At 44.1% G+C, this 15,697-nt stretch overlaps 2 protein-coding genes across 4 annotated transcripts; both read right to left on the bottom strand.

The window, feature by feature from the left end:
- Positions 1-148: 148 nt before the first annotated feature.
- On the bottom strand, positions 149-7,711 carry DDX55 (DEAD-box helicase 55). Of its 2 annotated transcripts, XM_030502500.1 has the most exons (14): positions 7,525-7,711; positions 7,213-7,263; positions 7,040-7,126; positions 6,337-6,428; positions 6,161-6,223; positions 5,307-5,456; positions 4,659-4,848; positions 4,011-4,093; positions 3,489-3,620; positions 3,025-3,117; positions 2,526-2,640; positions 1,553-1,721; positions 877-1,169; positions 157-390 (listed from the first exon to the last, which is right to left on the bottom strand). In XM_030502500.1, exons 1-14 carry the CDS (start codon positions 7,630-7,632, stop codon positions 229-231), a joined length of 1,788 nt encoding a protein of 595 aa, XP_030358360.1. In that variant the 5' UTR covers positions 7,633-7,711; the 3' UTR covers positions 157-228. The 2 variants fall into 2 exon arrangements, with proteins under 2 accessions (XP_030358361.1, XP_030358360.1); XM_030502501.1 differs by lacking the exon at positions 7,213-7,263 and having other exon boundaries at positions 149-390.
- Positions 7,712-8,572: 861 nt separating this feature from the next.
- TMED2 (transmembrane p24 trafficking protein 2) lies at positions 8,573-15,151 on the bottom strand. Of its 2 annotated transcripts, XM_030502498.1 has the most exons (5): positions 14,775-15,100; positions 13,374-13,566; positions 12,945-12,965; positions 10,958-11,065; positions 8,573-10,080 (listed from the first exon to the last, which is right to left on the bottom strand). In XM_030502498.1, exons 1-5 carry the CDS (start codon positions 15,060-15,062, stop codon positions 9,956-9,958), a joined length of 735 nt encoding a protein of 244 aa, XP_030358358.1. In that variant the 5' UTR covers positions 15,063-15,100; the 3' UTR covers positions 8,573-9,955. The 2 variants fall into 2 exon arrangements, with proteins under 2 accessions (XP_030358358.1, XP_030358359.1); XM_030502499.1 differs by lacking the exon at positions 12,945-12,965 and having other exon boundaries at positions 14,775-15,151.
- Between the last annotated feature and the right edge of the window lie 546 nt (positions 15,152-15,697).

Here is a 15,697-nt window from a genome sequence, read left to right as displayed (position 1 = left end):
ACAGGCACGAGGCTGCTAATGGCAACCTGCAGCTCCAGCCACACCATGCGAGAGCAGTTCTCTCAGCTTTGTTCTTAACCACAGGCTTGTCTGTTTGTCTTTGTGGACTCCAGGTCTCTTACGAAGAAATTAGATCAATTCCGTTCTCTGCATCACTGTTTTGTTATAAAAATCCAGTTTTATTAAAATAGGCAGTATGTTAATGTAAAAGTGTGGTTAGAATAACTGTCAACCTTCAGCCTCAGCAGCAGTTCCTGCTTTGAGCCTATTCTGGCTGCCTGTTAGTCTCTTCTCAAACTCTTCTTCACTGATTTTTCCCTTTTTTAATCTTTTCAAGAGTCTTGTGTCATTCAGCAACTCTTCCATATCCTCATCTTCAATATCAGAGCCCTGTTGGCAGTTGAAAAGCAACAAATTAAACACAACAATAAATTAAACACACCCCAAAAGGTTTTCATTCCATACAGCTGAACACAAGAGCAGTTTACAACTCTGATATGCCAGAAGTATCCATGCAGGAAATGATAGTCAATTTCTGCCTAAGAAAACCACCTAATTCTCCATTAGACTTGTTGAGAATTGAAAAAAAGCAAAGAAAAAACCCAAATCAAGTACTGTCCATCACTGTACTATCCTGCTGGACCTCAGAGAAAGAAAAGCCTATGCTACCTACGCAGGCAGCATCACTGACCAGCATCAGAGTGCCAAGAGGTTGTTTTAGTGTTTGTCTTTAAAAAGCTTCTCTATATTTTTTTCAAGCTTTGCCTATGAAGGTCCTAAAAAGTTAATTTACAGTCTTTAACTACATCAAACTGAAATCCCCTGGCACTCTGCTGCAGCAATCACAGGCACTTCAATAGAATGGACACAGTTTACCTCTTCATGCTTCCTTTTAGCCGTTACTTTCTTTTTCTTCTCCCTCTTGGCTTTCTGCTTTGACCACGCTTTGTTCTTTATGAATTTCTTTTTCCCTCCATTTTCTTCTCTGTCTTTTCTTTGTTGTTCTAGTTGCTTTTGTCTCTGTTTTTCTCTATTTTTATCTTTAAATGAAATGGAGTCTGTATTAACAGTGACTGGAGTAAAGTCTGGAAAACATTTTCCTCTTAGTTCAGGCATCTTTGGCATTTTTAACAATGCAAAACCTTTGGCAAGACTTGCAAAATCCAGATCTGCAAAAATAAAGGTTATAAAGTCAGTTTCCCACTGGATAAAAAGATAATTTAACTTAGCAAGTCACAATTAGAAACACCCAAACATTATCTGATGTATTGTTTGCATTCTACACTTGACACTAGTGACAATACTCAGTCACTTTTATTTATGCTTATGCCAGTTTGGTCAAACTCACTAATTAAATGTTTTCTCTTTAAAACAAGAGAAACAAGTTGCTTGGAAAAATGGAGTTTTGTCAGCATCTGATGCCGCAGGAAGTAAATTTGACACCAGGAATCAGGAGCTGAGGCTTGTGCACAATAACTGTGTGTTCTTTCCCAAAGCAAATAGTGTCTTCTGAAAAGAGCAGCAGAAGATGCCAGCCCCTGCTGGGAATTACCTTTTATTCGGAAGATGAGATTACATTCATGTTTGGCATAAGCCTGGACATACGACACAAACGCTTTCATCCCCTTCTCAAACACTGCCCTGTCAGCGAGGGCCATAGACTTCAGTTTTGGAAGAAGATCTAACACATTTGTCTGTGGTTTCATTTCCTGCATGGGACACTGAAAACCAGATGAGAAATACAAAACCAAAGGAAAAGATCAGTGGAATGATTTAAAATGCTGCGAAGCTTCAAACACATGCTTCTTCCCCAGTGGATTTTCAGTGAGCTCTGAGCCCCCTTCTACGTGGTCACTTCAACGCATGGGTTCAGCATTCAGCCCCACACACTCTTGTCTTAGTGCAGCAGGCAGTTCACACACCGCAGCTGGAGAGAGGCCACATCTTCATCTCACCCTTATCAAGCCATGTTCTCATTAGCAGAGAACGTTTACAGTTAATCCCACAAACACAGGATGAGGCACAGGAAATTCTCAGAGTTAAGCAGTCTGGAGGGTGCAGTGTATAAACTGGTGGTGGCAGGGCTGGGGGTAGGAATGTTTAACCAGTGCTGCCCTTCTGGAAGTGCTCAATCTACACACACTTAGAAATGAAAAGCCTTTCCTATCTGTCCTACTTCTACACTTACCCTATCATACAAACTCAGTAGATAAGACTGGGAGCAGTCCTGTTCTAACAGGTATTTGCCAATCTTCTATTGAACTAATTAATTGAACTAATTAGCAAGAGAAAAGAGACATCAAAGCTTTTTTGTTAGTGTTTTAAGCCATTCTGATGTGTAAATGATGATAATCAAGCATTAACAGAGCATATGCTAAAATACATCAGAAAGCAGCTCTTGTCTTTTCTTAATTGTGCATGACCTGTGCATATCCCCGTAAGTTCTATGATTCTGGACCTAAACTCCTATAAGTGAGTCTGTCCCCTTGCTTTTTCCTGCCTTGGAGTAGAGTAAGTCTACTAACCTTTTGGTTGATTGAGAGAAAGTTAACATAAGATTCTTCCATGGGAAGCAAAAACACGAGCGCGCTGCCGACGTTGCCGATCCGTGCTGTTCGACCACACCGATGCACAAAGGCACTGAAACAACACAGAGGTGGCTTAACAGGGGAGGCTCAGCCTGGTTTGGAAGTGTTAGACAGGCAGAAAAGGGGTAAATCTTGTGGAATGAAAATATAGAGTGCTATATACTTCTGCGCTAAACCAACAGGAATTAGTAAAAAGTGGCAGGAGAAACGTAGCAGTCCCACTGGATTGTTAGGGTAAAACAAGGGGGATTGTTAGGGCTAAAGCAAGGGGGATCTGCCTTGGGCTGAAGTTTAAGCAAGTTGTAGGGAGAATTATGACAATAGAAGTTAAAATACATGGAAAAGCACCTTTTGTTGTGTGTTCCCAATTTATATCTAAACAAGACAGTAACATGACCACAAGGAGAATGAAGGTTCTTAAGACCCAAAGTTGTACCTTGCACTGCTAGGTGGGTCGTACTGTAAAACCCAGTGCACTTCTGGAATGTCTATGCCACGGGCCATCACGTCAGTGCAAACTAAAATGCCACTAGGAAGAAGAAAGAGCATGTTTTCAGTAAACTGTCATTTGAAAAGAGCCAGCCCCCCTCCAGCTGTGTGTCCTGCATCTACACTGGAGAATGAGCAACAAAAAGTGGGTTTTGAAAAGAGACAAAATATTCTAAAGGTATTTGCAGCTTTCACCAGCTAAAGTTCTAAATAATGTTGTGAAAAAGAATGTGATTTACATCACTAAGAAAAACCAATTCCCTGTTACAAGTTCTATTATTGAATCACCATTGTGTCCACCACAGCTGAAAGTCATTTCAATACAAGAACTTCAGAGACTGACAATTTCCACATGTTACTTGAAACAGTTCTGCTGCTGCTGGGAATTATGTTTCTTCTTCATTTCCTTACCCCGGGAGCTTCCGGAACTCAGTAAAAATCTTGTTCCGTTTGTGTTTCATTTTCCCATGAATGCTCATTATTTTCACTTGTTTAATTAAGGATTCCAAAGCCTTCCCATAGTATTCCACACAGGCACACGTGCTGTGGTGATAGAGACAGACATAAAGGTGAAAGATTATGCTGCATTTTTAAGCTCAAGACAGTCAAGGCACAGTGCTCTGAGACCTTTCCAGAATACACACTATTGCCTAATTTTATTTACAATATATGTGCACTGCTTTTATAATTAACATATAATCATCTATAATCCTTTACTATAAAAATACATATAAAATTTATGCTTTGCTTAATAAAGTTCAACCCAATCCTGACATGAAGCAATGATCAATCTCTTTTTAGGCACCATATTCTATAAGACAGCCATTCAAATTAACCACTTTCAAATAGTTGTATCCTTGCAAACACAAGGCACAGCTTTGGAATTTAAGTTACAAACCACCAAAGTGTTCTCACAATGAAACACAGAGTTACCTGAAAAAGACCAGATGTTTTTCCTGTTTGTGCTGTCGAAGAAAATGCACCAACTGATTAAATTTTTCATCTGCTTTGCAGATCTACACAATGCAAAAGAAAAAGAAGTTAAATAAATGGACTAGATGCAAAGCAATCTGCCCATTTCCCCCATTCCCTGGGCACTGACAGATGTCTACAGGTGTAATTTCTTAATACTGATCATCTCTACCATAGTTCCTCATGCAGAATATTACTCCTAGATATCTTGTTTTAAATAAAAACAATACTTAGCTCCCAGTCTTCCCATCCCCAGCCACAATACCTCTCCTGCAGCAGTGTCCCAAATAATCCCTCAGCAATTTCCAAAGTCTCCCCTATCCCCATCCCCATTCCTTAGGAGCAGGTCAAGCTACAGCACTGCAGCTAGTTTGGCGTTACAACTCCTGACCAGCCAAACAACCCACAGAGCAGGAAACAACACAGCTGCTAATATAGATCTTTCTCCTTAGCTCGGTGACCGATCTTTGGAGAACCTGTGAAAGCTTTATGTCTCTGAGACTTCCAATTCCTGTACTAATGTGATCCCAACCGGGCAAGACTTATTGGTAGAGCCAGGAAAAAAGGAGAGGGGAACAAGAAACCACCACAAAGCACAGAGGTTCTCACCATGTAGTAGTTCTCCAGGCGTGTTGGAGTCTTCTGTGTGTTGCTTGCTGCCATTCCCTTCTCCTTCACCGAGATGCGGACAGGATTCCGGAGACCTGCCCTCACCAGGTTCTCCACCTCTTGAGTCTGAGTTGCTGAGAACAGACCCGTCCGTCTCTGCTTGGGCAAAAAGTCCAGAATGGCATTTAAACTGCAAGTAAGCACATGGAAAACATAACTGTCCCGAGATTTCCCTCAAAAAAAGAAGTTAAATCACTGGAAGTTAGAGTTTACAAACAAATTAAGATATTATCATCAAATGCCAATCTTCTATTGAACTTATTATCTTAACTTTGAGAGAAGGATAAAAGGGACATCAAAGCTTATTTATTGAAGTGTTTTAAGGCATTCTGATGTGTAAATAATGATAATCAAGCTAATATACATCAGAAAAGAAGATCTTTTAACTCTGTATTCATCAAAGTTCTGCTCCTTTTGATTCTCTTCCCCCCGAGCAATTGCTTTATGTAGTCTATGGAGCAAAGAGAGATAAAAGAACAAAACTGAACAAATCTAACTTTAGAGGTCATTGTAGGCCACGCTCACATCTATCGTATATGAACTCATCTAAAACTTCAGAAGTGTTACTGGAATGTATGATTTCAATACCTTGCTTCAAAGCCCATCTCCAGAAGTCTGTCTGCTTCATCTAATACCAACACATCAAGAGACTTCACACAACTTGCTAGATCCAGCCCATCGGCTTTTCTTCTGAACAGATCCTCCAGGCGGCCTGGGGTTGCTACAATGATGTTCCCACTGTTGGTGAACAAGACACACAGTTTTGTAACAGTGCAAGGTGAGCACTTTGGGGTGCTGCCAACATCATTGTCACGGCACAGATCTGCATGCAAGTTGACTGCAGTCTTCAATAAAACAATTTCAGTTTGTCTCTTCTAACTATTCATATGTCAGGGCCTTTCAGACAGCAAGCTGATGGGAGAAAAGTGCCATTTGTGGTAATAAGAGTTTAGAATATAATCAGCAACTATGGAAAGAAACTCTCAGCTAGAAGAAATATTTGGTTCCTCTGTGCAAAAGCTGCGCAAAAAGCTTCATCATCAGAAAATACAATTGCTTGGAAACTTCACCATCAGTATCAGCACCAGCTTCAGAGAATCATTCACCAGCAGAGTCTTCACCTCACTGGAGCCTACTGCTAGTGCAACACTTACAGGAAAGCAGGAACTGAAACATTTAGTGAAGATAGTTTTCAGCTCACCACGCTGCACACTGTTCTTCACCCAAACAGCATATAAATGGCACTGATTTCACATATGATCCTTTCCTATTGTCTCATCATGGCATATCTCCCTCAAGGGAAAGAATCCACCATTTCCTCACCATACACCCTGACATACTCATGCAGTGCCACCAAATTTCAGCACCAGCAGGACCAAAACCCTAACTGAAAACCCTACAGACAAGGAGAAAGCCAGAGCTGCAAGGCATTGACAACTCACCCGTGTTCTTTAAACTTTTCAACATCTTCCATGGGATTCCTACCACCAATTAAAAGGATCTGACTAAAACAAGAAAACAAGAAGATTTAGGTCATCTTTAAGTTTTGCTGGTTTATGAATGACAGAAGCCCAAAGGAAAAAGGAACAGTGGTCATGACAAACCTGAATTCACCCACCTGAACCTGGGGAAGTGCTTTGTGAAATGGGATAGCACCTCATCAATTTGAATAGCCAATTCTCTTGTTGGTGTGATAATTATGGCCCCAACCTGCAAATAACAACAACAGGAATATATGGAAAATAACGGACTAGAAGAAAGATTTGGGCAAAATTTTCCCTTTCAAGCAAATATGAGCCATAATAATGATCCTACTTTTAGATGAAACATTTCCATACAAATACAATAAAGTATTCAAAATAACACACAATATCTATGAAAAAGGTATTACACCAATGCCCAAAATACCTCTGCACAAAGAGCAGAATCCAATAATGATATTTAATAGCAAACAACAGTGCAAGATCTCTGTACACTAAAAAGTATTTAAATTTAATGGATGCTCAAAAGCATTCAAAGACTCGCTTGCAGTACATCGTTGTATTGGACATTTTAAGCCATTTTCCTAACAGCTCAGAAACCTGTTTTGATAATCATTTTGATGTTTTGATCACGTCAAATAAGCAGCTGTATCTAAGTGCAAAGAAAGCAGCCCAATATTTATATTCAAGTTTTAAACAGTTGTTACTGTTATACCCAAGAGCTGAGCATGCTGTCACTCTATGTATGCACAATTTTCCATATTGATATCTTTCTTGAAGTCCTCAAACCTTACTGGCACATCATAAAAACACACCCAGAACAGACTAACTTCATCTTACCTGCATTTTCTTTAGTTTTTCTTCCCGTCTGAGGAGAATTTCCAGGATGGGGATTACAAACGCTAAGGTTTTGCCACTGCCCGTTACCTGTGAGGAGGGAAAACAGCGTCAGCCCTCCCTCAGCCCAAGACAAGCTATGACAAACAGCAAACTGACCAGGAAAAAGCACCCACCGCTTCTGCAGCAACATCCTTGTTGTTCATGAAGAGCGGGATGGTCGCAGACTGAAATAGAGAACACAGAAGCATCACACGAACAGTTGACCGGCGGCAGGAGATCCCACAAGGCTGAATCCCCACGGGACACACCACAGCGCTCCGGATTACCTCAGCAGAGCCACTGGCGGGAAAGCCCGAGGGCTGCGACTTCCCAGTCCAGTGACTGCTCTGACCGGAGGCCCCGGCGCTGCGGCCGAGTCCCGCTCCCTCAGGCCCTGCCTCCCGGCTCCCCCCTCCCCGGGACAGCCGCGGGGAGCGGCCCCTCACCTGCACCGGGGTCATGCGGGCGAAGCCGAGCTCCCGCAGCGCCCGCAGCACGCCCGGGCTCAGCGCCACGGGCAGCGCCTCCCAGCTCCCCTCAGTCACCGCCTCCATCTTTGACCGGCGCCGGCGCCTCGGCCGCCGCACGGCCGCTCCTCCCTCAGCCCCGGGGTCCAGCCCCGGCGGGGCCGCTCGGAAACACGTACCGCAGCACCTTGGTTCCGGCCAGGACGTGTGGAGCTTTACCTCTGTGGGAGAACAGGGTCGCGAACAGGAGCCTTCGGGTGCGGCGAGAGCCCCATCCGAGCCAGCAGGCCGAGGGAAGGGATTCTCCCGCTCTGCTGCGCTCTGAGGAGACCCCCCTCTTGGACGTGGAGCTGTTGGAGTGAGGCCAGAGGAGGCCACGGAGCTGCTGCGAGGGCTGGAGCAGCTCTGCTCTGGAGCCAGGCTGAGAGAGCTGGGCTGCGGCAGCCTGGAGAACAGAAGGCTCCTGAACGGGAGACCTTAGAGCAGCTCCAGTGCCTAAAGGGGCTACAGGAAACCTGGAGAGGGGCTTTGGACAAGGGCCTGTAGGGACAGGACAAGGGGAATGGCTTTAACCTGCCAGAGGGGAGATTGAGATGAGCTCTGAGGCAGAAGCTCTTCCCTGTGAGGGTGCTGAGGCACTGGCACAGGGTGCCCAGAGAAGCTGTGGCTGCCCCATCCCTGGCAGTGTTCAAGGCCAGGTTGGACACAGGGGCTTGGAGCAACCTGCTCTAGTGGAAGGTGTCCCTGCCCGGGGCAGGGGGTTGGAACTGGGTGAGCTTTGAGGTCCCTTCAACACAAACCAGCCTGGGATTCTATAAATTACTTCTGCAGGTCAAACAGAAGGGCTTTGACACTCGACAGCTCGAAGTCTAACAGCAAAACAGTAGATTTAGAATCACCTGCCACTTCTTCTACCTGCCCACAAAGCAGGATGTCACTTGGATGAATTCCTGATAACCTAAGAAATTCTTAATAAAAGCTTTGTGTTAAAATGTAGTTCTTTAAATCCACAAAGAAAATTAAAAACATGTTATTTTTTTTAAAGAATTTGTTTATTCTCGAACCTGGGTCATATTTTGATTCACGAGCCATTTTTAAATGTACATCTTTGAATTCAATTTTAAGTGTTTTACACAAAAATATTGGCACACAACAGTCACGCTAAGGTGTAAGAGCCACCTTTTCTGAGGAACTGCTGCAAGTGTTTGCCCAAGGTTGAAAAAACTTTACCTGGAACATGAAAACCTGTAACAAATCTTAAATTAATCGTACAAAACTGTTGTGTGTTACTTGTAGAGGCTCCCCCCTGGAAAAGACCCCATCCCGCCCCCAAAAATGATTACAACTAATATACATCAGTCACAACATAATCCTGGCTCAGCACCCACATCAGACGCTGCATTAAGTTTTAAACCAATCATCAGATAACGAGGAAAGAAACTTTGTACAAAACCCAAATCTACATGTGCCTGGAAAAGAAAACACACCAGTAGTTAGCATCAGGGTGAGATCATGGCAGAGGCTGCCACTTAACTTAAATACAAGGGCTGCATAGCATCGCAAAAGACTCCCAGAAGCATTAACCCTTTGGCACCAGGAATCCAGGTTTCCTGAACAAGAACGCGTTCCCCATCGGCACCAACCATCTGAGCTTTGGGCCTGCAAAAACCAAAGGGTTAACCATTGTCTGCCAAGACACTGCACACAGTTGGCTTTGCTATAAAACCTGTGAAAGAGTAAAACAAACCATATGATGAACGTGTGATAATGAGAGGATAAAATATCTTTTCGTATCGACTATTTAATTTAGAACTTTGGGAAGAACTTGATGTAACGATTACATCAAGGGTAGTTACCAAAGACTTTCTTTTAAATAGCAACTAGGCATGAATACTAGATTGAAGTGGTCATCTGTCCTCTATTCATTATCAGAATAAAGTTCCAATCGCTCTCCTTGGCAGTTCATGTAAGCAAAAAAGGGATTATTCCCATTTTTAACACCTACTGCAGGGTTAGAGATGTCAAAACTGCAAACAGTCATGTTAGGGCCTTGTACCGTTTCCTTAGATAGAACTGCAAGTACTTATGAAAACAGGGCAAAGAGTTAGAGAAGACAACAATGTTGCTTGTTACTACAGTGGATTACAGCATTTGCAGCTTGCTTGGACCTTGCTTAGCACACAGACTAGGCAGATTTGAAGTGAAAAAAGTTATGCCAATTAAGTGACAAGATTTCAGCACAGCTTATGCTACAGAAGATATATAAAAACAATTCTTTTTTAACTAGGAAGGAACATAAAGCAAATAAGTTTTACAGTTCAGTAAAGAGGGTTCAGAAAGTAAATGACTCTTTTTGTGACCAGGATGTTTGGTAGACAGTGAACTGAAATCCGGGACCAGAAAAGTACTCTTAAACAACCCTTCGGACTTCAAAAAACCTCTTCAGATAGTAGATTTGTCCCAGTGTCATGGCAACTAGTACAAGAGCTTCAAAGAATGACCAAAGAACCACTCTGCTGTTTGTGTTGTCATTAACTGTTGGGAGAAAAGAAAAGAAAAAGCAGTAAGTAACAAAGGATTTAAAACAAGTTCAAAACACATTTTGTCATCAGAACACTGCACATAAACCACAGGTATTTGTATCACATCATTGCAAGTGGTCCAGGAGGACTCTGCAGACTTAGAGATGAGGTTTGAAAGCTGAGGGAGGTGTTTTTCCAAAGAGCTTACTATGCAAGCAGATGTTTTAACCTCAACTTTGGACATCAACTGCAGCATCTTTATTCTGCCCACCTTCAAAGAGGTCAGACAGAAGCTTGTCACTTCCAAACAGAGATATTTGTAGGTTCACAAAGTTGAGGGGCCAGTGCTTGAGGATAATGTTGTGTTTCCACATTAAAAATATTTGCCCTTTATTCTCACTGGGCTTCCCCTAACGCACCACTTGGCGCGCTCAGTCCCACTGTACAGCTGTATTTCAGAAGGTGAAGGCTGTGACAGGAGTTAACCACACTCTACTTGGAAGGAACAGCAGTTCTGCTCTATTTCAATGAAGTATTTAACACAGATTTTGGCAGAATTAAGCCACACCCAGTTCAAGGATGAAGTAATAGTTCAACCAAAGTCTATCCCTGGGAACCAGGACTACCCACATCTGCATGAACATGCTATTTAAAGAATTAGAGAATTTACACCAATTAAGCAAAGATTATTCTGCACAACAACCTTCATTACAAGAGGGGTGAGCCAGTTTACAGACAATTGCAACACCAACTACATTCAGCATTGTATGGTCAAGGCCTTCAGAACTCGTTCTAAGTTTTTTTCCTGGAACAGCTTTCATGGATTTGCTTTAAATCACATTCTGTAAACTCATTAGAGAGTGGAGAAAGCATTTAAATCAAAGACATACTTGCTCTATGTATTCTTTCACGAACTTCCATGTACTCCTGTTCATGCTTTACAGCCGTCATGGCCACTGCTAACTCATTAATCATCTCTTCTAGCTTGTTCTGATGAGCTGCAGAATAATTTCAGAAGCATCAGAAAACATGCTACTGACTTGGAAAAACAGTTTGTTAAGGTTTATGAACAGTTAATACTTCGTTTCCTGTGGCAGAAAAATGCAGCCTGTACAGCTAAACTTTCTATCCTCACAGCAAAGGAACAGTTTAGTTTTCACAGCACCACTTTTCCTAACATGTCTCTATGGTATTTAATAAGTGGAAAAACATCTTTCTCCACATCTGACTAGAAGACACAAGACACAGTTTAGAGTCAGTACAGACCACTTATTTCCAGTATGGGCATACTTTTCTAGAAAGATAGAAGATAAAAACATATAAAATCAATACCACACACTAGTAACTATTTTGCCAATATTGTCCAATATATTCCAAGCAAATTATCAGAACATCACAGCTTTTCCTAGTTGTTAAGCTTGCAAAAAAATGGAACGACAGAATTTAGCTGAAGATCGTGATGCTGGCAAAACGAGATCACTTTCTGAAGCAACAGATCACATCTTGTGATCTTCCAGTCTAGCTGAAGCACAGCACTGAGCAGAAACGATGCCAAAGGGGCCTGGCAGAGGGCAGGACTGGCTTCAGGTTCTGGTATGTTGTGAAAGCAGAAGAGGAGGAAAATATCAAATGGATAACAGAAAACTAGCTTGGGACAGCTCAATGGAAGGATCAGAGATCAAAGATTTAGTGATCTGCCTGTCAATCACAGGATCTTTTAAGTACATTCATGCTCACAGAACTGCCCACTTATAAATGTGTAAGTCATTTCCAAAGTTTTCTAGCACCAACAGAAGTTCAAGATGTCATTTCACAAACACGCCCTGGGCCATCAGCTCCTAAAATAAAGTCACAAAACCCAACACGTTTCCCACTGAAGGGACATACCTGCCTTTGAAGCTGCCTTATTACATCTTTATTTATAAATTGTTTCAGATCACAATCTGAAAATGAAGCTCTTCAAAATACACACCTTACAAGGAACAGTCAAAAAGAGGAGCAGAGAACACCACTCATACAAGTTACAATTAATATCTAAATACTTGTATAAACCACACTCACTTTGCTAATGCAGTAAATCCCTTATTTTCCTGGCCAAACGGTCATTGCAGTAAGTATAGTTTATTAGTAAGAGAAGAAATTACACTCACAAGGACTGTTTAAACCCACTCCAAAAAATACACTCCAAAGACTTGCCGTAAAAAATGCATTCATATTCTTTGCAACAGATCTATCCAGACTCAGTAACAGCTATAAACTGAGTCGTTAAAAGAATAAATCAAAAGTTAGGGATTTGTTACTTTTCAAGGGATATCAAGCAATGCACACAGTTATTTACTGGCTAAAATAGAAAACAAACCTTTACTGCCTTCCTAGCTAGAGTTGGTGATTGCTAAATAAAACTTTATAACTTGTTACCCACATTCATTTCTTTTACAGCAAATGACAAGTTTGAATTGTTTCCCCTTGTAACACTACTGATAATTCGTAACCTACAAGAAGCTTATTGCTTCCAGAACCACTTGATTACTCAACATCCACTTTTGCAATATAAAGCAAACACAGTCTAAAATATCCAACGTTCTTGGATGTTCAGTGTTTGAGTTTCATTTCACCTAAAACTCCCACCACCTGAAGACAAACTGTCAGAGACAGTTCAAGGACCTGATCCCAAGAGCTGCTACGTGTATAAACCTCTCGATGGAAGCTTGCAGGTGCTCAGCATTGCTCAGAATCAGACCTTTTATGTAGTTTATTAAACAGACATTCTCATGCTACAAACCAATGTTACAGAGAAAAAGCAAACGTTAGCTGTTAGTGAATAAACATATGCCAAAGACAAGATGCTAATGAGCTTTCAAAAAGCAGTACACATACCATCCCAGGTATCTCCACCACCTAGGGAAAAGTGTAAGAGATGAACACAAGTACAGGACAAAAGGCTGCAGATAAAACACTCATTTACACAGCTAAGAGAAGAATTTTATATTAGCACATTTATCAAAGAGCTCAACTAAGGCAGGTAGAAGCCTATGTACTGCTGAGCAAACTAAAAACAGGAGAATGAAACTGATGAAAAGACTAAAGGAGGAAGGCAACAGTTTCTGCAGATGGCCAAGTGATTCTCTGGTGACTTTTGCATTAAACCATGTAATGAGGTCTAAAAACATCTGAATTTTAGCTGTGCAAGAGAACAGCTACCTAGAGAGCCTGAAGAAACAGCAATTCCTATTCAAGTTCAGAAGTCATGCATGTAGGTAATAGCTCCCAAGCCAGAGCCAATTCCTTTCCAGAAGTCTTCCTCACCTTCTGTCTCCATGTCCTGCCCCTTTGGAGCTTCTCCAATATCAATAGTGAACATCACTATCTTGGGAGTCATGGTGGACATTCTGTTGCTAAAGCAAAACTTGTAAGTTCCATCCATGTGGGCAGCAAACGTGTATTTTCCACTGGACTCTCGATCACCTTTATAAATTCCTTTATTATCAGGCCCTGTAATCTGCGGAAAACAAAGTGTCACATGTTTTATTTAAAATACAGCGGGTTTAAATCCACCCTTGTAACACTGCATGCATGTTCTCAAGTTACCCAGTCAGAATGACCAACACCATCTGTAATCTGGTTTGCCATTCTTCATACTTTCCCTCCCACAACTCAAAAGCAGAGGTAAAGAAAGTCAGACAAAAGCTTCTTGCTAAGGAAAGTCAGACAAAAGCCTCTCTTATTGTCCAAGATTACTGACCTTCCACAGGCACGATAAAAAGCATTCAGAACAAGTAAACCACAAGTTATCTACAGCCCTGGCTGTTTGCTAAATGAACAAGTGCAGAGAAAACCTCACTGCTGATGTCTGAAGGAAAAGACATTCTCCCACACCTCAGTGCTACTTTAGGCACAGAGTTGTGCTCTGTTGCAGTTACCATTCCAAACGGGCTAATGCATTGAGTACGAGTGCTCAGCGTCACTGTGACTTTGAGGCTTCCATTTCATCAGGCCAAACTCTGCTGCTGAGCTTCCACTGGAGGCATTCGAATGGGATTCCACAGCTTCCTCTTCCTGACTGCCCCGTGTTAGAGCCATGTGTCATTTTAAACCATTATACTCACTCCCAGCAACAACTCTCTCATGTTGAAGTTACCCCAAACAAATAACTATCCGCTCCTCACCAAGACGAAAGGAATTCTTGTTTACTGCTCTCCTGATGCCTCGCTGAGGAAGAGGACTTACCTGCAACTTTCAAGATGGCAATCACCCCGATTAAAGACAACGCCTTCTGATTCAAGGGGAGTCACGCTGCTCCCAGAACAAGCGACACGTTTTTACACAGAGGAACCCTGTTCATTCTTCCCGCCAAAGCGTTTAACACGACAAGTCTATACCGAGTAACGCGGGAGATCTCCCGAGAGCGGCTCTGGGGGCAGGAACGGCACAAGCGGCCTTAGGCAACGCAGCCCGACGAGGAGGCTCCTCGTCCCGCCCGAGACCGCCCGTAGAACCGCGGGAGGCGCGGTCCCTATGCACGGAGCCCCCGCAACGAGCCGGGACCACACGGAACTCCCCGGCCGGTTGGACCGCCGGTGTCCACCCCACACCGGGCGCCGCCACCGCTGCGCTCCCGGGCGCTGCCCCGGCCTCCCCACCCTGCAGGCGGCGGGGTGCAGGCGCGGCCCAGCAGCCCGCCCCTCAGCCGCGACGCCGGGCGCTCACCTCCACATCGATGTCCAGGAAGCCCCCCTCGGCCACCTCGAAGATGAGCCCCATCTTCGTGCCGGACGGCACCCGCTCCAGGAAGCACTCCTCGGCGTGCGCGTCGATGCTGACGAAGTAGGCGGCAGCCGGGGCCGCGATGGCGGCCAGCAGCGCCAGCACCGCCCGCACCGGCGACATGGCGGAGCCCAGCGGCAGCGGGCACCGAGCGGCGCGACGGCACCTACAGGGGAGGGGGCGCTTCCGGCTCCCGACACGCCCGTTCCGGGGCACGGGGCCGCGGCTCATAGGCCGGCACGGCCCCGCTGCCACGTACGGGCTGTGCTACGGCGGCCGCTACAGGACCCAGCGGAGAAGGACCGCCTCAACCCTGAGGCACAGACCCGTGTGAGGGGGCAACCAATGAGCATGGAGCAGGGGCGGGGCCGCGGAGGACAGAAGCCAATCAGGATGGGGTGGGGAAGAGCTGGCCTGTCAGAGAGCGTGCCATTGGCTGGACGTTGCCTGTCAAGCGGGGGAGTGGCGGCGGGAGCGCGGGAGGCTCCTGAGGCGCTTCAGGCGGGCGGGAGGCGGCTGCCGCCTCTGTCGCTTATGTCGCCTCTGTCGCTTATGTCGTCGCTGTCCTGCGCGGCCGAAGCTGCTGCTGCAGCCCGGGAAACCCAAACTTGCTATAGCAAGGTAGAGAATGAATAAAGAGCTAACGATCGAGGAAGTAACGGGGAAGCCCAGCTTGTGGGCACGCAAGGAAACAGTCCAAGCATGCGGCGTCGCCCAAGAGTAACTGTGTAAAAAGCCGCCCCTGCGTGGCCGTGCTTAAATGCTACTTTTTAATTAACGCTTGCAGTCACAAACACAGAAAGCCATGTTTGAGCTGAAGGGAGTCTGTGTTCATCACTAGCTGGTTTAATTACCTTTAAAGATTC

This window comes from Strigops habroptila, chromosome 11, assembly GCF_004027225.2.
Source record: "Strigops habroptila isolate Jane chromosome 11, bStrHab1.2.pri, whole genome shotgun sequence".
Lineage (NCBI taxonomy): Eukaryota > Metazoa > Chordata > Aves > Psittaciformes > Psittacidae > Strigops > Strigops habroptila.
This window is presented reverse-complemented; position numbering and strand designations above follow the sequence as displayed.

Excerpts from the sequence above, each read along its gene's own strand:
- DDX55 (XM_030502500.1), bottom strand. The coding sequence starts at position 7,632 with ATGGAGGCGGTGACTGAGGGGAGCTGGGAGGCGCTGCCCGTGGCGCTG. Across the intron at positions 6,429-7,039 it reads AAAAACTAAAGAAAATGCAG|GTTGGGGCCATAATTATCAC; the intron begins GTAAGATGAAGT and ends TGTTATTTGCAG. Across the intron at positions 1,170-1,552 it reads TCTCATCTTCCGAATAAAAG|ATCTGGATTTTGCAAGTCTT; the intron begins GTAATTCCCAGC and ends TTATTTTTGCAG.
- TMED2 (XM_030502498.1), bottom strand. The coding sequence starts at position 15,062 with ATGAGCCGCGGCCCCGTGCCCCGGAACGGGCGTGTCGGGAGCCGGAAG. Across the intron at positions 11,066-12,944 it reads TGGTGGAGATACCTGGGATG|CTCATCAGAACAAGCTAGAA; the intron begins GTATGTGTACTG and ends ATTATTCTGCAG. Across the intron at positions 10,081-10,957 it reads TGAAAGAATACATAGAGCAA|TTAATGACAACACAAACAGC; the intron begins GTATGTCTTTGA and ends TTCTCCCAACAG.